Raw genomic sequence first — 17,958 nt, forward strand, 5'->3', positions numbered from 1 at the left:
TAATCCAATATATGTTGAACATATGCAATTCTTCTATACATATTTCCACAATTATCATGCTGCACAAGAAAAATCAAATCAAAAAGGGAAAAAAGAAAGAAAACAAAAAGTAAGCAAACAACAACAAAGGTGAAAAAACTATATTGTCGTCCACATTCAGTCTCCACAGTCCTCTCTCTGGATGCTGATGGCTCTCTCCTTCAACAAGTCTATTGGAATTGGCCTGAATCACCTCAAAAGAGCCACAACCATCAGAATTGATCCATTGTATAATCCTGTTGTTGCATTGTTGAAAAGAGCCACATCCATCAGACTTTTCTGACAACAGAAGTTTGATTTTTAAAATTCTTCCTAATTGTGTTAGTTTCACATTATCATTGGCTAGTATCTTAGGGCAAAATGTAGATAAGATAAGGGCCATCATTAATGATAGCAAATGTCAATGTATTTAAAATGATCTTAATTTTGAAAATTTTGTCAACTTTTTGGTAGATCTGATTAGACATTTTTTTAATAACCACAAAAAAATGACTGATAGAACATTCCTACTAGGAGTAGAAGAATCTGTCATTTTATTGTTGAATTGTGCTTGCATTATTAGTTTCATCTTTACTCTGGGGTTTCGTTACAGGAATTTTTCGAAAGTCACTTGTTCATTTAGTGAGAATTAGTTGAAGCTATAAAACATAGTTCCTGAATCTACTTAACCTGGTATGTGTAGACTGCAATACATTGCAATATGTTAATAGCAAAAAACAAGAGAAGACACCATTGTCAACCCCAACTGGAACTCCTGATCTTCCCTTAGGAAGCAGAAGACACATGTGACTGCCTGACAGGCACCAAATGTATGTGTTAATCTATCTAATAAATGTTCACATGGCTTAATTCTAATTTTATATGTAAGTAGTACTTATATATGTAATGTTTTATTTTATATATAACTCTCTCTCTCTCTTTGTCCTAATTTCTTTCTTTACAACCCAATGGATCTTTTCCAGAACCCTAGGGGTTTATGCACCTCACTTTGAAGACTACTATCCTAGACTTCTACAAGACTTTCTAAAATACAATACCCTCTACAATATTTTTACAATTAAGTCTTTGTGCTTCTGAGTTCTCTCATTCCTGCCCAGCTTCCAGAAGGTGCAATTCACTCCCAGTGTCCACATCTTTTTTAGACAAAGATATGATCCTTTTACTCTCTTCCTCAAAAATTTTAATGGCTCTCTCTTGCCTCCAAAATAAACTAGAATCTCTTCAATTCAGCATTTTAAGACTCTCTATGGTCTGGTTCCCACCTTAACTTTTACAATCTTATTTCATTCTATATCCCTTGACATAACATGTTTAAGCCGGTTGCTAGTGGCTCCCAAGTTTAGGACTCCATCTTCCATACCGTGTTGCCTCCATTCCTGCCTCCTCATAATTTTTGCCCTTTTTTTCCAAAATTCAGATGAAGTGAATCTTCTCTGTGAAACATTTCCTAATCCCTCAATTAATAGTGCTCTCCCCTTCTTCAGTTTTATTTGTTTGTGTTGTATTTTTATCTACCCAGTAGAATGTGAAATTATTGAGAATAATTGTCATTGTTTTTTAGCATCTTGTTTAATATACAAGTGTATAATTTGGTGATTTGAATTAAAATGTAGGTAGTTTGTTAAAAAATGATACTTTTGTTATAGCCAAATGTTCACCTAATTTGAAAGGTAATATGACATCAACAGGAGAAACGTATCACATTACAGAAAGAACAATGGCTCACAAATGAGTTGTTAACTATGAAGTTTTATAAAACAAAATGTAATAGACCAGATTGGTATCTCATGGTCAAAACTGGAATGAAATGAGACACTTGGATTCCATCTGACAGCAAAAGGAGATTTATTTAGTGAAGCATACATAGCAAAGCAAGGCTATAAAGAGGAGGGGAGGTTTATTCATAAAGAACATAGCCACTGGTAGGCTGGAGCCAGCTCACACCAGTTTATAGGGGCCATGAGCATCTACATTTTGGAAATCTGCAAAGTACAAATTAGGGCTTCATTTATTGTCTGTTGATTGTCTAGTCTTAAGAAAGTGGTGAATAAAATGTTAGTAATGTAGATTAAATGTAAAAGGGTGTCTTACATACATCCCCCCACCCCTGCCCCAGAGAGGCAGTTGTCACCAGCACCCTCCTGGGCAGAACCTTGAGCCAGCTCTCTTGTGCTGGTTATGCTTTTGGTTTGCATTCAGATTTGGGAGACTAGGGACAATATCCTGGTTCTTTCAGGAAGCTAAATACAACACTCTTTCTATTACACAGTGATTACTCTTGCCATGACCATGTTTTCTATATTCCAATCTAGTCTTGGGACTAACCAGGCTAATATTGAAGGTTAGCACTAGAAGCAGGTGAGTTAGACTGAGGAAATACAATATATAGGAAGCTTAGTTTAATTGACACTAGTTTAATGCCACAGAAATACCGTCACTGGTGCTTCTAAACCACAGTTCCATATTTACAAGGCTGTGATGGAGCTAGGTGGTATGGTGGATAAAGCACCGGGTCTAGAATCAGGAATAGCTGAATTCAAATCTGGCCTTTCCTGCTCCCTCTGTGATACCGGGCAACTCTTATTCTCTGTTTCCTTAACTGTAAAATGTTGATAATAACATCCACCTTTTCAATGTTGTTTGAGGATCAAGTGAGAATTCATTCGATGTTTAGCACAGTGCCAGGCACATAATAGGTGCTTTAAAATGTGCAATTCCTTTTTCTAACTAACTTCTGTTTTAAAAAGCTATGGTGCATTAGAATAGTGAATCTGAAGTTGGGGACTGCTAAAATAAATATAAATAGCTTGATGATCAGACTTCATGTGAACAACCAGCCTTTTAGTTTAAATGATATCCCAAATTGTTCTGTTAGCAAATACTACCCTTCTGATAGGGTTGTGAAGAGAATGCTTTGTGAGCTATACTTAAGGAATTGGTCTCATATCTTTTGTATTTCTCACATGGTGGGGGGGCAGATCACCATTGGTCAGTTTATTAAAACAGTTATCTGAATAAATCAGGCAAAATCCCACTTTTAACTTAACACCTACTTTAAAAATATTTTTGAGTTATCTAAATTACTCAGTTCTTAGCTTCATTTTGCCGGTAGACACTTGTCTTAAATTTACTTATACTTCAGTTTGATTATTTCTCTTAGGTCCCAATTATTGAGTGCAGCATGAAGGAATCACTGAATCAAAAGTGGGCTAAACCACTCCCTTGATGGTTCGCTTTATCCAGGTGAGGTACTTTGATGTAAGAAAAGTGTAGATCCCAGGTCCTTGGGGAACACCACATTTTCCAGGAAGACCAAAGGAAGTAATTCCTATAAAAGTGCCTTGGCATATCAAAGGGCCACCAGAATCCCCCTGGAAAATAATCAGAAATGTTGGATGGGAAGGAAATCAGCATTAACTTTGGTTGAAATAAAAAAAATAAAATCTAAGAGATTTAAAAAAATGATTTGGTTTCAGTTTATATTTAGGTCAAATGATAATGCTTAATAAATACTATTGTATTTATTAGGTGATATTTGAAAAATCCTAAATTTTCTTTTTCAGCTTCTTTCTGAATCAGTGAAATCAGGAGCTAAAAACTAGCTAACAACAGCAGCTAAATATTTTTTTTTTATGTTTTTATCTGAAATTAATCAGAATTTTTTCTTTTTGAAAAGAGAAAACTTCTGGAAATGGCAAATTTAATAATTGAATTAAAAGCATTGTTTTTACATCAAAGGGCAAATTAGTCAAATATATTTGAGATATGAAACCGAAGTCCAAAAAATAAAAGATGTCTTGCTGATTTAAGTTCTATATAGATTGTTTAGTCATTTCGGTTGCATCTGACTCCTATGATTCCATTTGGGGTTTTCTTGGCAAAGATACTGGAGTGATTTGCCATTTCCTTCTCCAGCTCATTTTACAGAGGAGGAAACCAAGGCAAGTAGGGTTAAGTCTCACAGCCAAGTATTTGAGGCTGGATTTAAAATCAGAAGTTTTAATTTAGTCACTCTGGACTCTAAGCCTGGAGCTTTATCCAATGTCCCCTCAGTGCTGCTCTTTATGCATTGTCCCTCACCAAAAATCAAATAAAAAAACCAAAAAATCCCCCAAAACTCCAAATCCCAAACCAAAGCAGATCTAGCTCCAAACCCAATAACAAACCAAACAAAATCTCAGAGCAGGCCTCTCCTCTTAGGTTTCATCTGGATTAGAAAATCCTTAGCTAGAGTCTGAGGGCCTCAATCCAAATCACATATTACCTGGGCCATGCCCGAGTCACCCAACCTTTGCCTGTGTCAGTTTTCTCTACTATAAAATGGGCATGATAACACCTACCTGCTAGGGTTGCTGTAAGGATCAGATGGGATATCCGGAAAACACTTAGCACAGTATGTGGCACGTGGGAAAACTATGCAAATGCACACACACATGTATACATATATACATATACACATATATAAAATATGCATATGTATATACTTATTACTATAGCACCTGGTACATAGGCTCTGTATAGATGCTAGCTATTATTATATTATATATGCATATATATTGTATAATATAATATAAAATAAATTATAACATATTATATATTATTTTATATATACATATATGTGTATGTATATATATATATATGTGTGTGTGTGTGTATATATATATGTGTGTGTGTATATGTATATATATATGTGTGTGTATATATATATATATATGTGTGTGTGTATATGTATATATATATGTGTGTGTGTGTATATATGTATATATATACACACATATATATATGCACTCTGAATTGAAGCCAAAAATCTTCCTGGCTCCAGAGGAATCTGTGGGTTGATGGGCAGGATCCCCGAAGGCCTAGCTGTAGCCCTCCAACAAAAGTGAGTTACTATTTGGGGGCACAGTTAAGCAGGGCTAGCGAGCCATTGGGAAGGTGCAGGAGGAAAGCCACCAGCGTGGGCCCATCTGAGAGGCGGGATCCAGCACATCTCCTCTGCGGCCTTGTCATGGCACTGAGAATTCCCAACAATAACTTGTATTCACTAAGAAGAAAGGAGGCAGGTGGCGCAGTGGGAAGAGCCAGGTTAGGATCCTGCCCCTGGTGTTAGCTCCTGTGACTCCCTGGTCTTTGGCTTCCTTAGCAGCAGAGCCATAGGGCTGGACTGGGGTCCTGGACTGTTTTGTGTGGAGCTGGTTCCGGCACTCGCCGGCTCAAGCATTAGGACGAAGAATAGACCTTTGGTGAGTTGGCAGAGAGTTTTAAACAGATGTTGGGGAAAAGGAGGGAAGGGAGGTCCTGCCCCCTCAGAGGGTCACCTGTGACTTGCACATGGGGAGAATAGAATGCTAAAAGGTGGGGCTGCCCAACTTCGTCTACTCCCTCTGGGCCCCAGCTACTCTAGTGGGGGGGACCCCCTCTGATCTCCAGGCTCTGTTTCCCCTCCCCAGACTCTTTCTTCCAGTCCCCCACAAGAATCCCCTTCATTTAGAGAGGCAAACCATTCACTCTGTCCATGACTGTTCACCTAACAGCAACACTGACTCCAGCTGTTCTTTTACTTACATGACAGGTGTCTTTCCCACCATATCGATTTCCAGCACAAACCATGTTCGGCCCAATATAAGGGTTAAGGTTGTAGTGATCTTTGTCATTGCAGATCTTCCTGTCGATAACAGTGACATTGACTTCTCTCAGAGTGTCTGTATACCTAGGGGGCCTGTTGGTTATCATTCCCCATCCTGCAGCATGGCAGTGGGTACCCTGTGTGACCGGTTTTTCTTTTTGGGGTAGTCTCAGGACTTTTACAGCCTCGGTAAGCTTCACTTTCCCATTCAGCTGTTGGATAACAAAGGTGAACGGTTATATTATTGGACAGGATAGTAAGGTAAGCCCCATCTTTACTGACAATAAAATATATACAAACCGGAGAGATGCAGAGAAAACTGAGCAGAGACCAGAAACCCAAGGATGCACCTGTTTTGTGTGTCTATGTGAAACCTTCCTTTTCACGTCCTTCCCAACATGGTGTCCCTCCCCCCTACTCAAAGTAGCACCTTCCATCCCAGGTATGGCAGCCATGAGAACCAATGACAGAAGCCTGGGCCATCAGATATGGCAGCGAAAGAGAGCACCCACCTGGCCAATGTTAGGTGAAGGGGAGACTTCTGGAATAATATCAAGAATTCCACAACCAAAAAATCAAGTGCATGAGGCCTGGCCTGGAAGAATGGGCGAGGCCTGAGTCCCAAAGTCGGGGGAACAAAATTTGGCTTTTGCCTTACATGATCCTAGCCTCTGTAGGTCAAGGGTTCTGATGGTACATTCACCAAGGCCACACCCGTAGGTAATACTACAAGACTAGAGGTCGGTATGGGTGCCAGGGGCGGAAAGTGGGAAGAACAATTTAATTGTGATGGACTACTAGAAATTCTTTGTATCTTCTGGATTCTTAGAGAGGTGAATAAAAGTTGTCCTGTAAAAATACATGAAAACCATAAGGCAGCTTATAGAGTGGTAGATCTGTTGGATTTAATGAAAATCCATGAAATTCGTAAAAAGACAGTGAGAGAGTGCATGGCATAGTAGATAGGGCTCTGGGTTTGAAGTCAGGAAGATTGGATTCCAATCTCACCTCTGACACTTGTCAGCTACCTGTCATTTAAACCTCTGAGTGACCAGCTTCTCATCTGTCAAAGAAGGGAATTGGACTTCCAAGGTCCTTCCCAACTGTAAGTCTATGAATCTCCGAGGTCTCTTAAATGGGAGACCTTTAATTATCTAGGGAGTAAAGGAAATCTTTTCTCTCACTACAAGGAAGTTAGCACTTTTACAAATTAAAACACTTTTGCAAATATTATTTCATTGAATCCTTAAAACAACCCTGGGAAGTAGGGTCATATTCAGCATCTATTGTGTTGTATAATTTATAACAGTTCTATATTTAAAAGAAGAAATTATAAATTGCATACCTGAAGAAGTTTAAGATCACCTTCATGTGTCATTCGGTCATAGCATGGATAGGGAAACTCTTTCTTAATAGTCATAGTCTGTTTTTCTGGCTCTCTTTTGCTTTTTGAGTGAGCTCCAAGAATGACTTTGGTACTTCCTTTTCTGAAGCAGATATGATGCCATTAGTATCAGGTAATTCCAATTAGTTGCTGCCTGTGCCATTTTTACTGATCTAGCCATGTTGGATGTAAAGCTGTGTATTGTTTTTGTACTACATTTGCTATAGATCACAGGGATGTGCAAATACTTGGAAAAACTCCAGAATGTTTTACATATCTAAGGTATTATAATTATTCATCTCATTTTTGTCTTTTTTTTGGATAGGGAGAGAGTTCAGGTAGAAATGGTTCCAAGATAAGCAATATTTAATATTCTCTGAACTATTGGACAAGTAATTAAAATATCTTTTTTTATAATTGAATAAGGTATTGGTATATAAGTTAATCTTCTTCTTAGTAGTAGTAATAGTAGTATATATCTGGCTAACACTAATATAATCTATTAGGGGCAGCCAGATGGCGAAGTGGATAGAGTGCCCAGCCTGGAGTCAGGAAGTCAAATCCAGCCTCAGACAATTACAAGTTGAGTGACCCTGGGCAAGTCACTTAATCACTGCTACACTTAGCTGCCCTGATGGAAAGGACCACTTTTTCCCTGCTGTTGACTTTGTAGCATTCTCTGCACTTTACTAATGGTCATGTAATGGCTCATCACACTTGCTGAGGCAGATGCCTCTGCTGACCCTACATTCTGCAGACTGTGTAATCTTAGCTCCAAAGCCCATGTGAATAGGGCCTGTTTGATGGAGATTAAATACTTCAGTGTTCCAAGCCTTCCTGGAGGATAGGAAAAAGGGTTGATAAGAGCTTGGGAGAAGAGGAATCCTGATTTTTCTGATTTCTAGCTTCAGACTTTAATACACAGAAAGACTGAGAAGAAGCTGACATGTAGGCGTGAAGATATAAACATATGTCTTCTTTCTTGAAACTGGAACACAGAAAACTAGGATTTCTCTTCCCTCAAGTTCTTGCTAATTTTATTCATCACGTGGACATAGAACATTGGAATTATTAATCTCCATCATCGAGATCTTCAGCAAATGGGCTTTGAGGAGAGGGATATATTCCCATTTGGACCCTGGACCTGCTCCTTTTTGTCTGGTGCAGTGCAAGTTTATTCATTCATAGGTTTCAGGGTTTTTCTGATAGCAAAGGAAATGGGTGTAAATGGGGAATTCAAAGCCCCTGTTTTGGACATCCCCAGAAAAACCAAATAGACACAATGGAAAATGTTGGGAAATGGGGAAAACCAGACTGGGTGCTCTTGTACATGGACGTTTAACAATGAGGTTGTAAGCCTTGAAAACATCCCCCAGAAAGAAATTTTATATTAGAGGTATTTTTTTTTTAAACTGGGATTCTTTTATTTTCTTTGGAGGATCAGTCTTCATCTCCTATGCCTCCTTTCAACCCCGCCCCAAACAAAAAATTAAACTAATGACTTAATAATTCAAGTTTACAAATTACAACATACATTTATTTTACATAATTCTATCATCTCAAAAGTCCCAATTCATAATCTGAACCCTTAACAGGAACTGTAATAACAACTTATTCAACACTAGGTTCACTTACTTATTATAAGTTTTTCCCTTTATGAGTCAAAACATGTCCCTTTGCTCTTTCTATCTATTGCTTTATTTCCCTATTAATCTGCGTGGAGAATCAGGGCAGTTCAACAAAATTAATTAAAAATTATTTTGAAGGAGGCAAAGTGCTTACATTGTACAGTGAGCTGCAGTTATCACCCAGTCTTCTTGGATCAGAGCTCCTCCACAGAGGGTTTTGCCCTCAGTGATTAAAGCCATGTAGGGTCTTGAATGAGGATATACTTCATTGCCTCCAATTATATCCACACAGGAATCTGTTTGAAAAAAAAAAGAAATAATTTAAATAATAAGCGGTGTCTCTATAACCAATCTTTTCTGGAGAGATTGCATGGAAAAGAACTGTTTTTTCACTCCTTTTGGATATACTTCATTGAAGTTTTCCATCTGGAAAGGATGGCCCACTCCATTTCACCCACAAAGACTATTGATTTTCAGGGTCTTTGCAAAAGGATCCAGGTTAGAGTGGTGACAAATCATTGGTCTAGTAATATCTGGAGAGCCAGGGGGGAAATGGATGACTGGGCCAAAACAAATCTATAGTTGTTTTAGGAGTGTGAATAGTAATTGTATGGAACCGGGGTGCTCAGAGAACCCTGAGTATGATCCTGGGGCATGGGCTAATTTTGAGGAGCAGAGCTCCTTCTCGCCTACAGATCCTGGCAAACTCCCTTAAAGTAATGGACACAAGCAGCCCTTTGGTCACAAGTTCCCTTCCAAGTCTTTGATCTGTAGAGAGATTTCCTTTGGCTACAGGGTTTTGCTTCTTGTAATTTCTCATTTTTGTTGTCATTGTTCAGTTATTTTATTTTGTCCAACTCTTTGTGATCCCATTTAGGGTTTTCTTGGCAAAAGCACTAGAATGCTCTGCTGTTTCCTTCTCCAGTATATCCATTTGTGGGACTAAGTGATTTGCCCAAGTTTATATAACTAGTATGTCAGAGTTGGGATCTACACCCGAGTTTCCTGATTCTAAGTCCTGTATTATCCCCACTATGCTAATCACTCAACAAACATTTGTGTGCCAGGATCTGTGTTAGGCACCAGGGTTATAAATACATAGTATGAAACAATCCCTACTCTTAAGAAGCCTACAATCTAGCTTTTATACATGTACATATATACACAGTACAGAGAAATCCTTGTTGATTAGTAATTTCAGTCATGTCTTTGTGATCCCATTTAAGGTTTTTTTGGCAAAGATGCTAAAGTACTTTGCCATTTTTCTTCTCCAGATCAATTTACAGATGAGGAAACTGAGGTAAACAAGATTAAGTGACTTGATCTGGATCAAACAACTAATTTATAATTTATAATAATTTATATATATATTTAATTATATATTATATATATATTTATTATATATAATTTATAATAAGTTTATCTGAGACCAGGTTTGAGCTCTGAAAAATGAGTCTTCCTGACTCCAGGCCTGGCACTTAACCCCCCTGTACCACCGAGCTGTCCTAGAGAAATCATTGCTTAAATCCTTTATCTCAAACCCCTCAAAAGCTCATTGAGCAGCACAGCAGTGACTCAAAAATTCCCTAAGGCTGTGTAAAACAGAGTTGAAAATCATCAAGGGAGCCTCCCCACTAAGACTCTTATGCCCCTGTAACTAAATTGCTGTGCTGTGCTGAACTCTTACCTTGATCTTTCCAAGGAAAAATACTTCTGCAATTGGAGAGGTATTATAATATAAAAACTACCCCAAAAGGTTTTTCCTATTTTCATCAACTTCCTAATGGAAGTGAAAGAAGCCTGAGGAGCCATTCAGCAGCTTCTGTCCTTCCTCTCTCCTCCCATCATTATGTACTTTCTGATCTTGTCTTTCCAGTTGTGGTCACACTAGGAAAGACATAGGATTAGGTTTGTATTTTTCAGTTCCAGTCCAGAGTGGGAAAGCCTTGATTTAGCCATAGCATGGGACCACAGCTTTCACCTCCTAGGGAAGTGGATGGAATTCTACACAAATAGTCTTTTGCTTTTGTAAAATACCATTTGGGGCAACAGTTGGGAAATGTGTGAAGATATTTGCCTATGAGAATGGAGATGATACATACCGACAAGGATTTACTAGAGTTAGCTTGAACTAACTTATAAAGCAACTCATTAAATGTTCAGTGTGAACATTTATACTTTGGAAATCTGCAAAATCTACTAAACAAGGCTTGGCTTTTTTCTCTTCTAATTGTTTATATTTAAAGGAAAGAATGTTAAAAATCTAGACTTAACTTATAAGTGTGCTGTGGTTCTATTTTGTTTATTATTATTATTATTATTATTTTTGGAGAGCTTGTTATCAAAATATTTGCCCAGCATACCTCTATATATAGAGCTGTCATAACAGGTATGTGTAATTAGCCCATAACTTTGGTTGTACAGTTTCAGAGATTATTAAAGCCTACTGCCAATTCTCCAAAAATATTTCTTCATGCCTACTGGATAATCCTTATGAGAGTTTTTTAGTTAATAAATTTTACCCTCATTATCCCCAAATAAACTGCAATGCTGATTTTATAGGTCATATGACGTGGCCCAAATAACATCGAGCCAGGAACTTGACTGATGAATGAATGGATATAGGGATCTCCCTTTACCACTCTCTTGTCATCTTCTCTACAACTTAATAGTCTCAGAACATTGCCTATAACTAGTTTTCAACACTGTCCTTATTGGCAAAATGAAATCTTAAAGCTGACCTTGATACCCTTTTGTATTTTTCTAAGTTATCTGAGAAGATAATGCCAGTGACTGCAATATCTTTTTTTTTTTTTCAGATAGTATGATGAAAAAATTTTCCTTCTAAAATAGAAACATGTATTTAGTTGTCATGAAAAAATGCTAAAAATGTAAAGGTTCTGCAAGCTATGATAACTTCTCTCTCTTTGGCAGAAATAATATCAAGGTTTCCTCCTGCACATTAAGTACTGGAACAGAAATAGGCAGAAACAGTCTTACCTCCAGGAATTAGCAGTAGGAATGTAACGCCAGAGAGCAAAGACACAAAGGAAATCAAAGGCACGTCCATTTTTGCTGGCACTCACCTACCCCCAGCACTCTTTTTGAGCACTGATGCTCTCTAATATATACCAAAAAAATAAAAGGAGGATGTGGTTTTCTTTCACACATCTTCTCCCTCATATTTCCCCCCTCCTGAAGATTAGTATTAGGAAACAAAGCATGGGTGACCACCAAATGACAACCACAGATGACCAATCTTAGCAGCTATGAAATGTTTCTTCAGCCTTGAATAAATTTACCAGTAATGGGAAATAACACAGAGACTTGGAATAGGGGGGAGGGAAAGACCCCCTTTGAGTCAGAATACTTCTGAAATTGTTCATTAGCATTGCTGATGTGACTTTTTTAAAGGTAAGATACTGAGTGTTTTGGATATTTCAAGGAATATGATTTTAATTGGGAAAAGAAGATATTTTGAGATCCAATAAGTGTAGTATAGAAAAATTATATGAACAATCCTGAATCAGATTTTTCTTATAAGCCATTTCTAAGAAATGTAAACATGGATCGATTTGTTAGCTCTGAGTGGAAGGATATTCCTACCCATCTGCAGGCTCAGAGTCCTGGTCTCTTGATTGCTTTCCCCTTTCTGGAGAATGAGTTAGCTCTATTCTTGTCTGGAAGTATTGGGGGAAATAAATGGATTAGATCTGGGATCCTTAACCTGTTTTTTTTTGTTTTTTTTTTTTATTGATTTCTTTGGTATTCTGGTGAAGAACTTAGTGTAATCAAGTCTTCAAGTCTGAGGTGTTTTGTATCTTATACATGATTCTGCTTGGTGGAAAGAAGGATAACTCAGGGTTGCCAGACTGGGAAAGCTTTGGAAAAGAGAGGTGCTCATCATGTCAGGCTTCAAGAAGGGATATACATGAATCCAGACTCTGTTTGGGACCAATTATGGAGGGCAGGAGAAAAAAAGACTTTGGGAAGTTACAGATGTATCAAAGAGGCCATATTTCAAAATGTCCCTGATTTTCAGTTTACCTCCAGAGAGATTTTGGGAAATTTCCCCTTGGGCAAGACGGGGACCCATTTCTTGGCTGAATTATCAATATCTACAGAAGATCTTTGATTTCTGTTTTTTTTAAAGTGGGATAAGTGAGTTTACTAGTTTTTCACTATTGGTGATAGTCTTTCATGTAACTCATAATTGGTGGAAAGGAATTAAGCCAGCGGATGTAAGATTAGTGTAAGTAATCTCTGTAAAGGATAATGGCCAGAAATGTGGCTTGAATGTTTAAAAAAATCATGCCTTTAGACCAGCAATATCTGGAAGGGGAGATAGATATTATTTTATTCTAGTATTTTCCCTCTCAGGGGAGACCAGAATGCTCTTCCTTTTCTTGATGCTCTCTCCAGGTAGGAATTATGTGTCCTTTGGAGAAGAGTGGACAAGATCTTATATCTAGTGATCTATATTTACATCTATGTCATTTATATCTAAATACAAAACTTCCTGCAATCTGTTTTTAGACAACCCATGAACATAAACACATTAAACATATGCCCTACATTAGAATAATATTTTTAAGTGATGATGAGGTTAGTGGCAATGAGAGAGTTGTTAAAAATCCTCTTTTAATTGGTTGTAGGTTTAAAATGAAAGAATTCACTTACTCCTAAATTATTAATTACAAAATGAAAGTTTATTGTAGGATAGAAACCAATTTGCTAAGAGACTGACTTCTATAGTAGCAGAGTCCTATTAGGGAAATGGAATCTTATGCTGAGAATGCTTAGTGTGCAGGATCCTAGCAAATTGCATAGCCCTCTGCAAGGAACTGAGCTGAAAGAAGCTTGTTATATGGGTATCTTGGTGGGAGACTGGGACAGCCTGAACTGATCAGACCAGGATTTCTCAATTGAATGAGAAGTTAGAATTTCAAAAAGATCAACGGGACTTGATTTGCCTTGAATAGTGTTACTTCTCTCATTTTGGGAAGATGGGCCTTGTCTCTAGATTCCTTGGAGCCTGGAAGATCCTGATCTCTGAGATCATGAAAGGGACACAATATAAAGGGAACACAGCTTCAGAGTGATAATCTTAAAGGGAACACAGCTTCAGTAAAGGGAACAGTTTCTCTCCCCCTTCAGTAGGATTGTTGAGAAACAAATTTTACTGATATATATTTATTAAAGTATCAAAAAACAAATTCATAAAGTTTTAAGACAATATAAATTCACGAAGACCTTTGAATTTGTATTTTTTAAAAATAATATTTCTGAGGCTGCAAAAATTTCTTAGACTGTTGCAAAACTTAAATATCTTGGAATTTTTTTCTCTCAAGGAAGGAATGTTTAACTGGAAAGAAGAAGCCAAATTTTGCCACTTCTATTCAAATTGGGGAAAACATTTTTCTAAGAGTACTGGCTTCAGCTTTTGAGGAAACATTAGTTTCTAGTCTTTTAGAAACAAATTTATTTTTTATACCTGACAGGGAAATAAATATTAAACAGCTACTTCTATGACTCATTCAGTGATGAATTTACAAGGCTCACCATTAACAGGCTGCTGGCCTCAAACTTTTAGCTATTTCTTGTAAATCATGATCGAAACCTTCAAATGCAACTGGTCTGAGATCATTCTTTCTTCTTTTCCCACAACTTAGACAAATGTCATAGGTTTCAGAAATGGAGATCTTTGTTGCTAGTTTTGGTGGGGAGCCTGGTGAGTAATTGATAATGTAGATTGAAACAACAAAAAAAAAGACTGGTTTAACACATAATGATTGAAAAACCCTCAAAGGAAGTGTTAATTCTTTTGCTTCTTTTACCATTACTGTGGTTGCTATGGTTGATTTTATGACAGTTAAAAAAATATGATGCTGCTGCTGGACCCACAAGCACTGAGTTACTATATTCATTCCATGTCCTGTACCCAGGCATGTGGTTTACACAGGGTAAAGTCTTAGGGAATCTTTCCTTTAATGAGAAAGGGGTAGGCTCTATTACATACAGGCACTCATGCATTTGAAAGGCACCAACTTAAAATAGGATTCAATAATTTTACTTGTAATAACTGTTACAACTGATGGGAAGATGATACTTAACCTTATAAAACTATAAAGTAGATTTTAGGACTTCTCATTAGGCCTCATATTTTACCTCAGTGAAGGGACCAAACTGGCACATGACTGCAGGTAAAATGGTTAAGACTGACAAAATGAATAAAAACCATTTATTTAAGCACCTATTATTTGATGAGCATTCTGTAAAGCCCTGGGGATACAAGTATAAGCAAATAAGATTTTCTCTGCCCTTTATAATTTAATTTAATCAGCTAAAACAATATATAGAGGGATCTATGGTGTGTTTTGGAGAAAGAAATAAGAGATAATGACCAATTGGTTTGGCAACTGGAAGGGCAATTGTTTGAGATATCCTATCCAGGAATGGTAGTATTAATTTTTATTACTGCTCTAGTTAGAACTGTTAGGGAGGGGTGGGGAATGAAAGCAGCAATAATGCACAGAGATGTCTGGGTAGTGTCATGGTAACCTGAAACTGAGCAGCGCTTTAGGGGTGTGATTTTTAGTTCCAGAAAGGAGGTTGGAGAGCAGCTCTTATGAGGAACAGTTCTCTCAATATAGAAGCTTCCCCTTTTATTATCTAGCTCAAACTCATTTGGAGCCAGGACACTGAAACCTCTCAAGTCACAAGGTCACTTTGAAGCCTACACATTTTATTTTTATTGTTTAGTCATTTTCAGTCCAACTTTTATGACCCACTAGGGGTTTTCTTGGCAAAGATACTGGAATGGTTCGACATTTCCTTCTCCAGCTCTACATTCTACAGCTCAAGGAAGCTGAGGCAAATTGGGTGAAGTGACTTGACCAGAATCACACAGTGCGAGGCCGTATTTGAACTGAAGTTTTCCTGCTTCCAAATCTGGTGCTCTTTCCATTGTGCTGCCCCCAAGCCTACACAGATCTATCCCCTAAATAATATTTGATAAGGAAGAGAAACATTAGGAAAAAAGACAGCTAACAAAGTCCAGGTGAAAGTTTGCCTAGTTGAGTCAATTTTTCACTGGAAAGAAGGTGGGAATGGCAGCAGGATGAGAAGAAAGTATTTCCTCTTCCTCTATCTTCTTTCCAAGGGAATCTGGGCATTCTATCTGCCACACAGGGAGCAAGAGGCTGAACTGAAAGACATCTCTTACACCTGCACAGAAGCCCATACCAAGGTTACTGCTAAAGGAGCAGAAAAGAACTAAGGAACTTGGTCTTGCAACATCACATCAAAATGCCAACGGCTCCTTACTAGATCATGTTACTTAATAGCCAATCTTTCTTTGTGATCTATCTTTTCTCTTATTTTGACAGACTCCATATGTGAAGATGAGGCAGTTTCTTTTTTTTTTCAATAATTAGCTTTTTATTTTCAAAATACATGCAAAGATAGTTTTCAACATTCACCTTGAAATATCTTGTGTTCCAGATTTTTTTCCTTTCCTTTTGCCCTCCTTCCTTCCAGCAAATAATCCAATATATGTTAAACGTGCAATTCTTCTATGCATATTTCCACATTTATCATGCTGCATAAGAAAAATCAGATCAAAAAGGGAAAAATGAGAAAAAAAGCAAACAAACAACAACAAAAGGTGAAAATACCATATTGTGATCCATATTCTGTTCCCATGATTTTCTCTCTGGGTAGCTCTCTCCATCACAAGTTTACTGGAATTGGCCTGAATCACCTCATTGTTGAAAGGAGTCATGTCCGTTATAGTTGATCATCATATATGATATATGTGTATAATGATCTCCTGGTTCTACTCACTTCATTTAGCATTAGTTCATGTAAATTTCTCCAGGCCCTTCTGTAATCATCCTGTTGATAATTTTTTATAGAACAATAATACTCTATAACATTCATATACTATAACATATTCAGCCATTCCCACCTGGAGCATCCACTAAGTTTCCAGTTTCTAGCCACTACACAAAGGGCGGCCACAAACATTCTTGCACATGTGGGTCCCTTTCCCTCCTTTAAGATCTCTTTGGTATATAAGCCCAGTAGTAACACTGCTGGGTCAAAGGGTATGCACAGTTTGATAAACTCTTTGGGCATAGTTCCAAACTGTTCTCCAGAATGGATTCATTCACAGTTCCATCAACAATGTCTCAGAGTCCCAGTTTTCCCACATCCTCTTCAATATTTATCATTATTTTTTTCAGTCATCTTTGCCAATCTGAGAGGTGTGCAGTGGTACTGATGAAGCAGTTTCTGAAGATTTAATTAAGGTGATTGCTTCTAGTCCCCAGGCGTCTGCTTACAGCCGTAAGGTCCTCCCCAGAGGGGCTCCCCTGGATGGGGCCTGTGTCCAGTTGTCCTACCCTATGTCTTGCCCCTGAATCCAGAGAGAGTGATGCTGGTGACTTTGCATAGTCCTCCCCCACTTCAATACAATTCACTTGCAATTTGTGGCTTCATCTTCTTGATGTCATGGTCCTTTTCCAGAACTAAGGGATGACTCCAAGGGATGACTCTTATAGCCTGATTTTTTCCTAATTACCTAACAATGAACTAATAGGTAAGATCTGAGAACTCTTAGTCCACCTCCTCACTAAAATATCCATCAATCAGGGTTGCATTATCTTTCCAGGAAATGTCCAAATGACATACTTTTAGGCCCATTGGGACAAAAAGGTACATATAGGGTTAAACGGTGTCCTTGGTCATCATTTTGAGTGGTACAGTGGATAGAGTGCAGGATCTGGAATCAAGTAGACTTACCTTCCTGAATGCAAATCTGGCTTCAGACTCTTACTAGCTACAAGACCCTAAGGAGATCGTCTAAGCCTGCTTGTCTCAGTTTCCTCATCTATAAAATGAGTTGGAGAAGGAAATAGAAAACTGTAGCTTTGCCAAGAAAACCACAAATGGGGTCACAAAGAATTGGGCACAAGAGAAACAATATATGTTTGTGTTTGTGTATGTGTATATATGTGTGTGTATTTGTATGTATATATGTAAATTTAAAATCTAAAATACTTAGGATCCCTCATTCCCATGAGCTGAAATGAATACACAAGTGAATGTTTATTATGTCTTGAAATTAGCAGTAGAAAATTGTGATAAGAAGGAAAGGAAAATTTCTATTGTTTTTAATTATTTACTTATGGTAGATATGAAAAGCTACTAGGTACTGAGTTTATTAATATGAAAACACACACACAGAGGATGTGGTTTTCTTTTCTTTTTTTTACCTG

General features: G+C 37.6%; 1 protein-coding gene and 1 long non-coding RNA gene across 2 annotated transcripts; both read right to left on the reverse strand.

Annotated features, from left to right (window-relative positions):
- Positions 1–1,867: 1,867 nt before the first annotated feature.
- On the reverse strand, positions 1,868–11,817 carry LOC141551172 (granzyme A-like). Its single transcript, XM_074282515.1, has 5 exons — positions 11,678–11,817; positions 8,832–8,973; positions 7,011–7,152; positions 5,605–5,877; positions 1,868–3,410 (listed from the first exon to the last, which is right to left on the reverse strand). The coding sequence occupies exons 1-5, from the start codon at positions 11,745–11,747 to the stop codon at positions 3,249–3,251; spliced, it is 789 nt and encodes a 262-aa protein (XP_074138616.1). The 5' UTR covers positions 11,748–11,817; the 3' UTR covers positions 1,868–3,248.
- Positions 11,818–15,463: 3,646 nt separating this feature from the next.
- LOC141555506 (uncharacterized) lies at positions 15,464–17,627 on the reverse strand. The gene is made up of 3 exons (XR_012486210.1): positions 17,483–17,627; positions 16,159–16,277; positions 15,464–15,677 (listed from the first exon to the last, which is right to left on the reverse strand). It is a non-coding gene; the product is annotated as an uncharacterized LOC141555506 (long non-coding RNA).
- Between the last annotated feature and the right edge of the window lie 331 nt (positions 17,628–17,958).

This window comes from Sminthopsis crassicaudata, chromosome 1 (assembly GCF_048593235.1).
Source record: "Sminthopsis crassicaudata isolate SCR6 chromosome 1, ASM4859323v1, whole genome shotgun sequence".
NCBI classification, from domain to species: domain Eukaryota; kingdom Metazoa; phylum Chordata; class Mammalia; order Dasyuromorphia; family Dasyuridae; genus Sminthopsis; species Sminthopsis crassicaudata.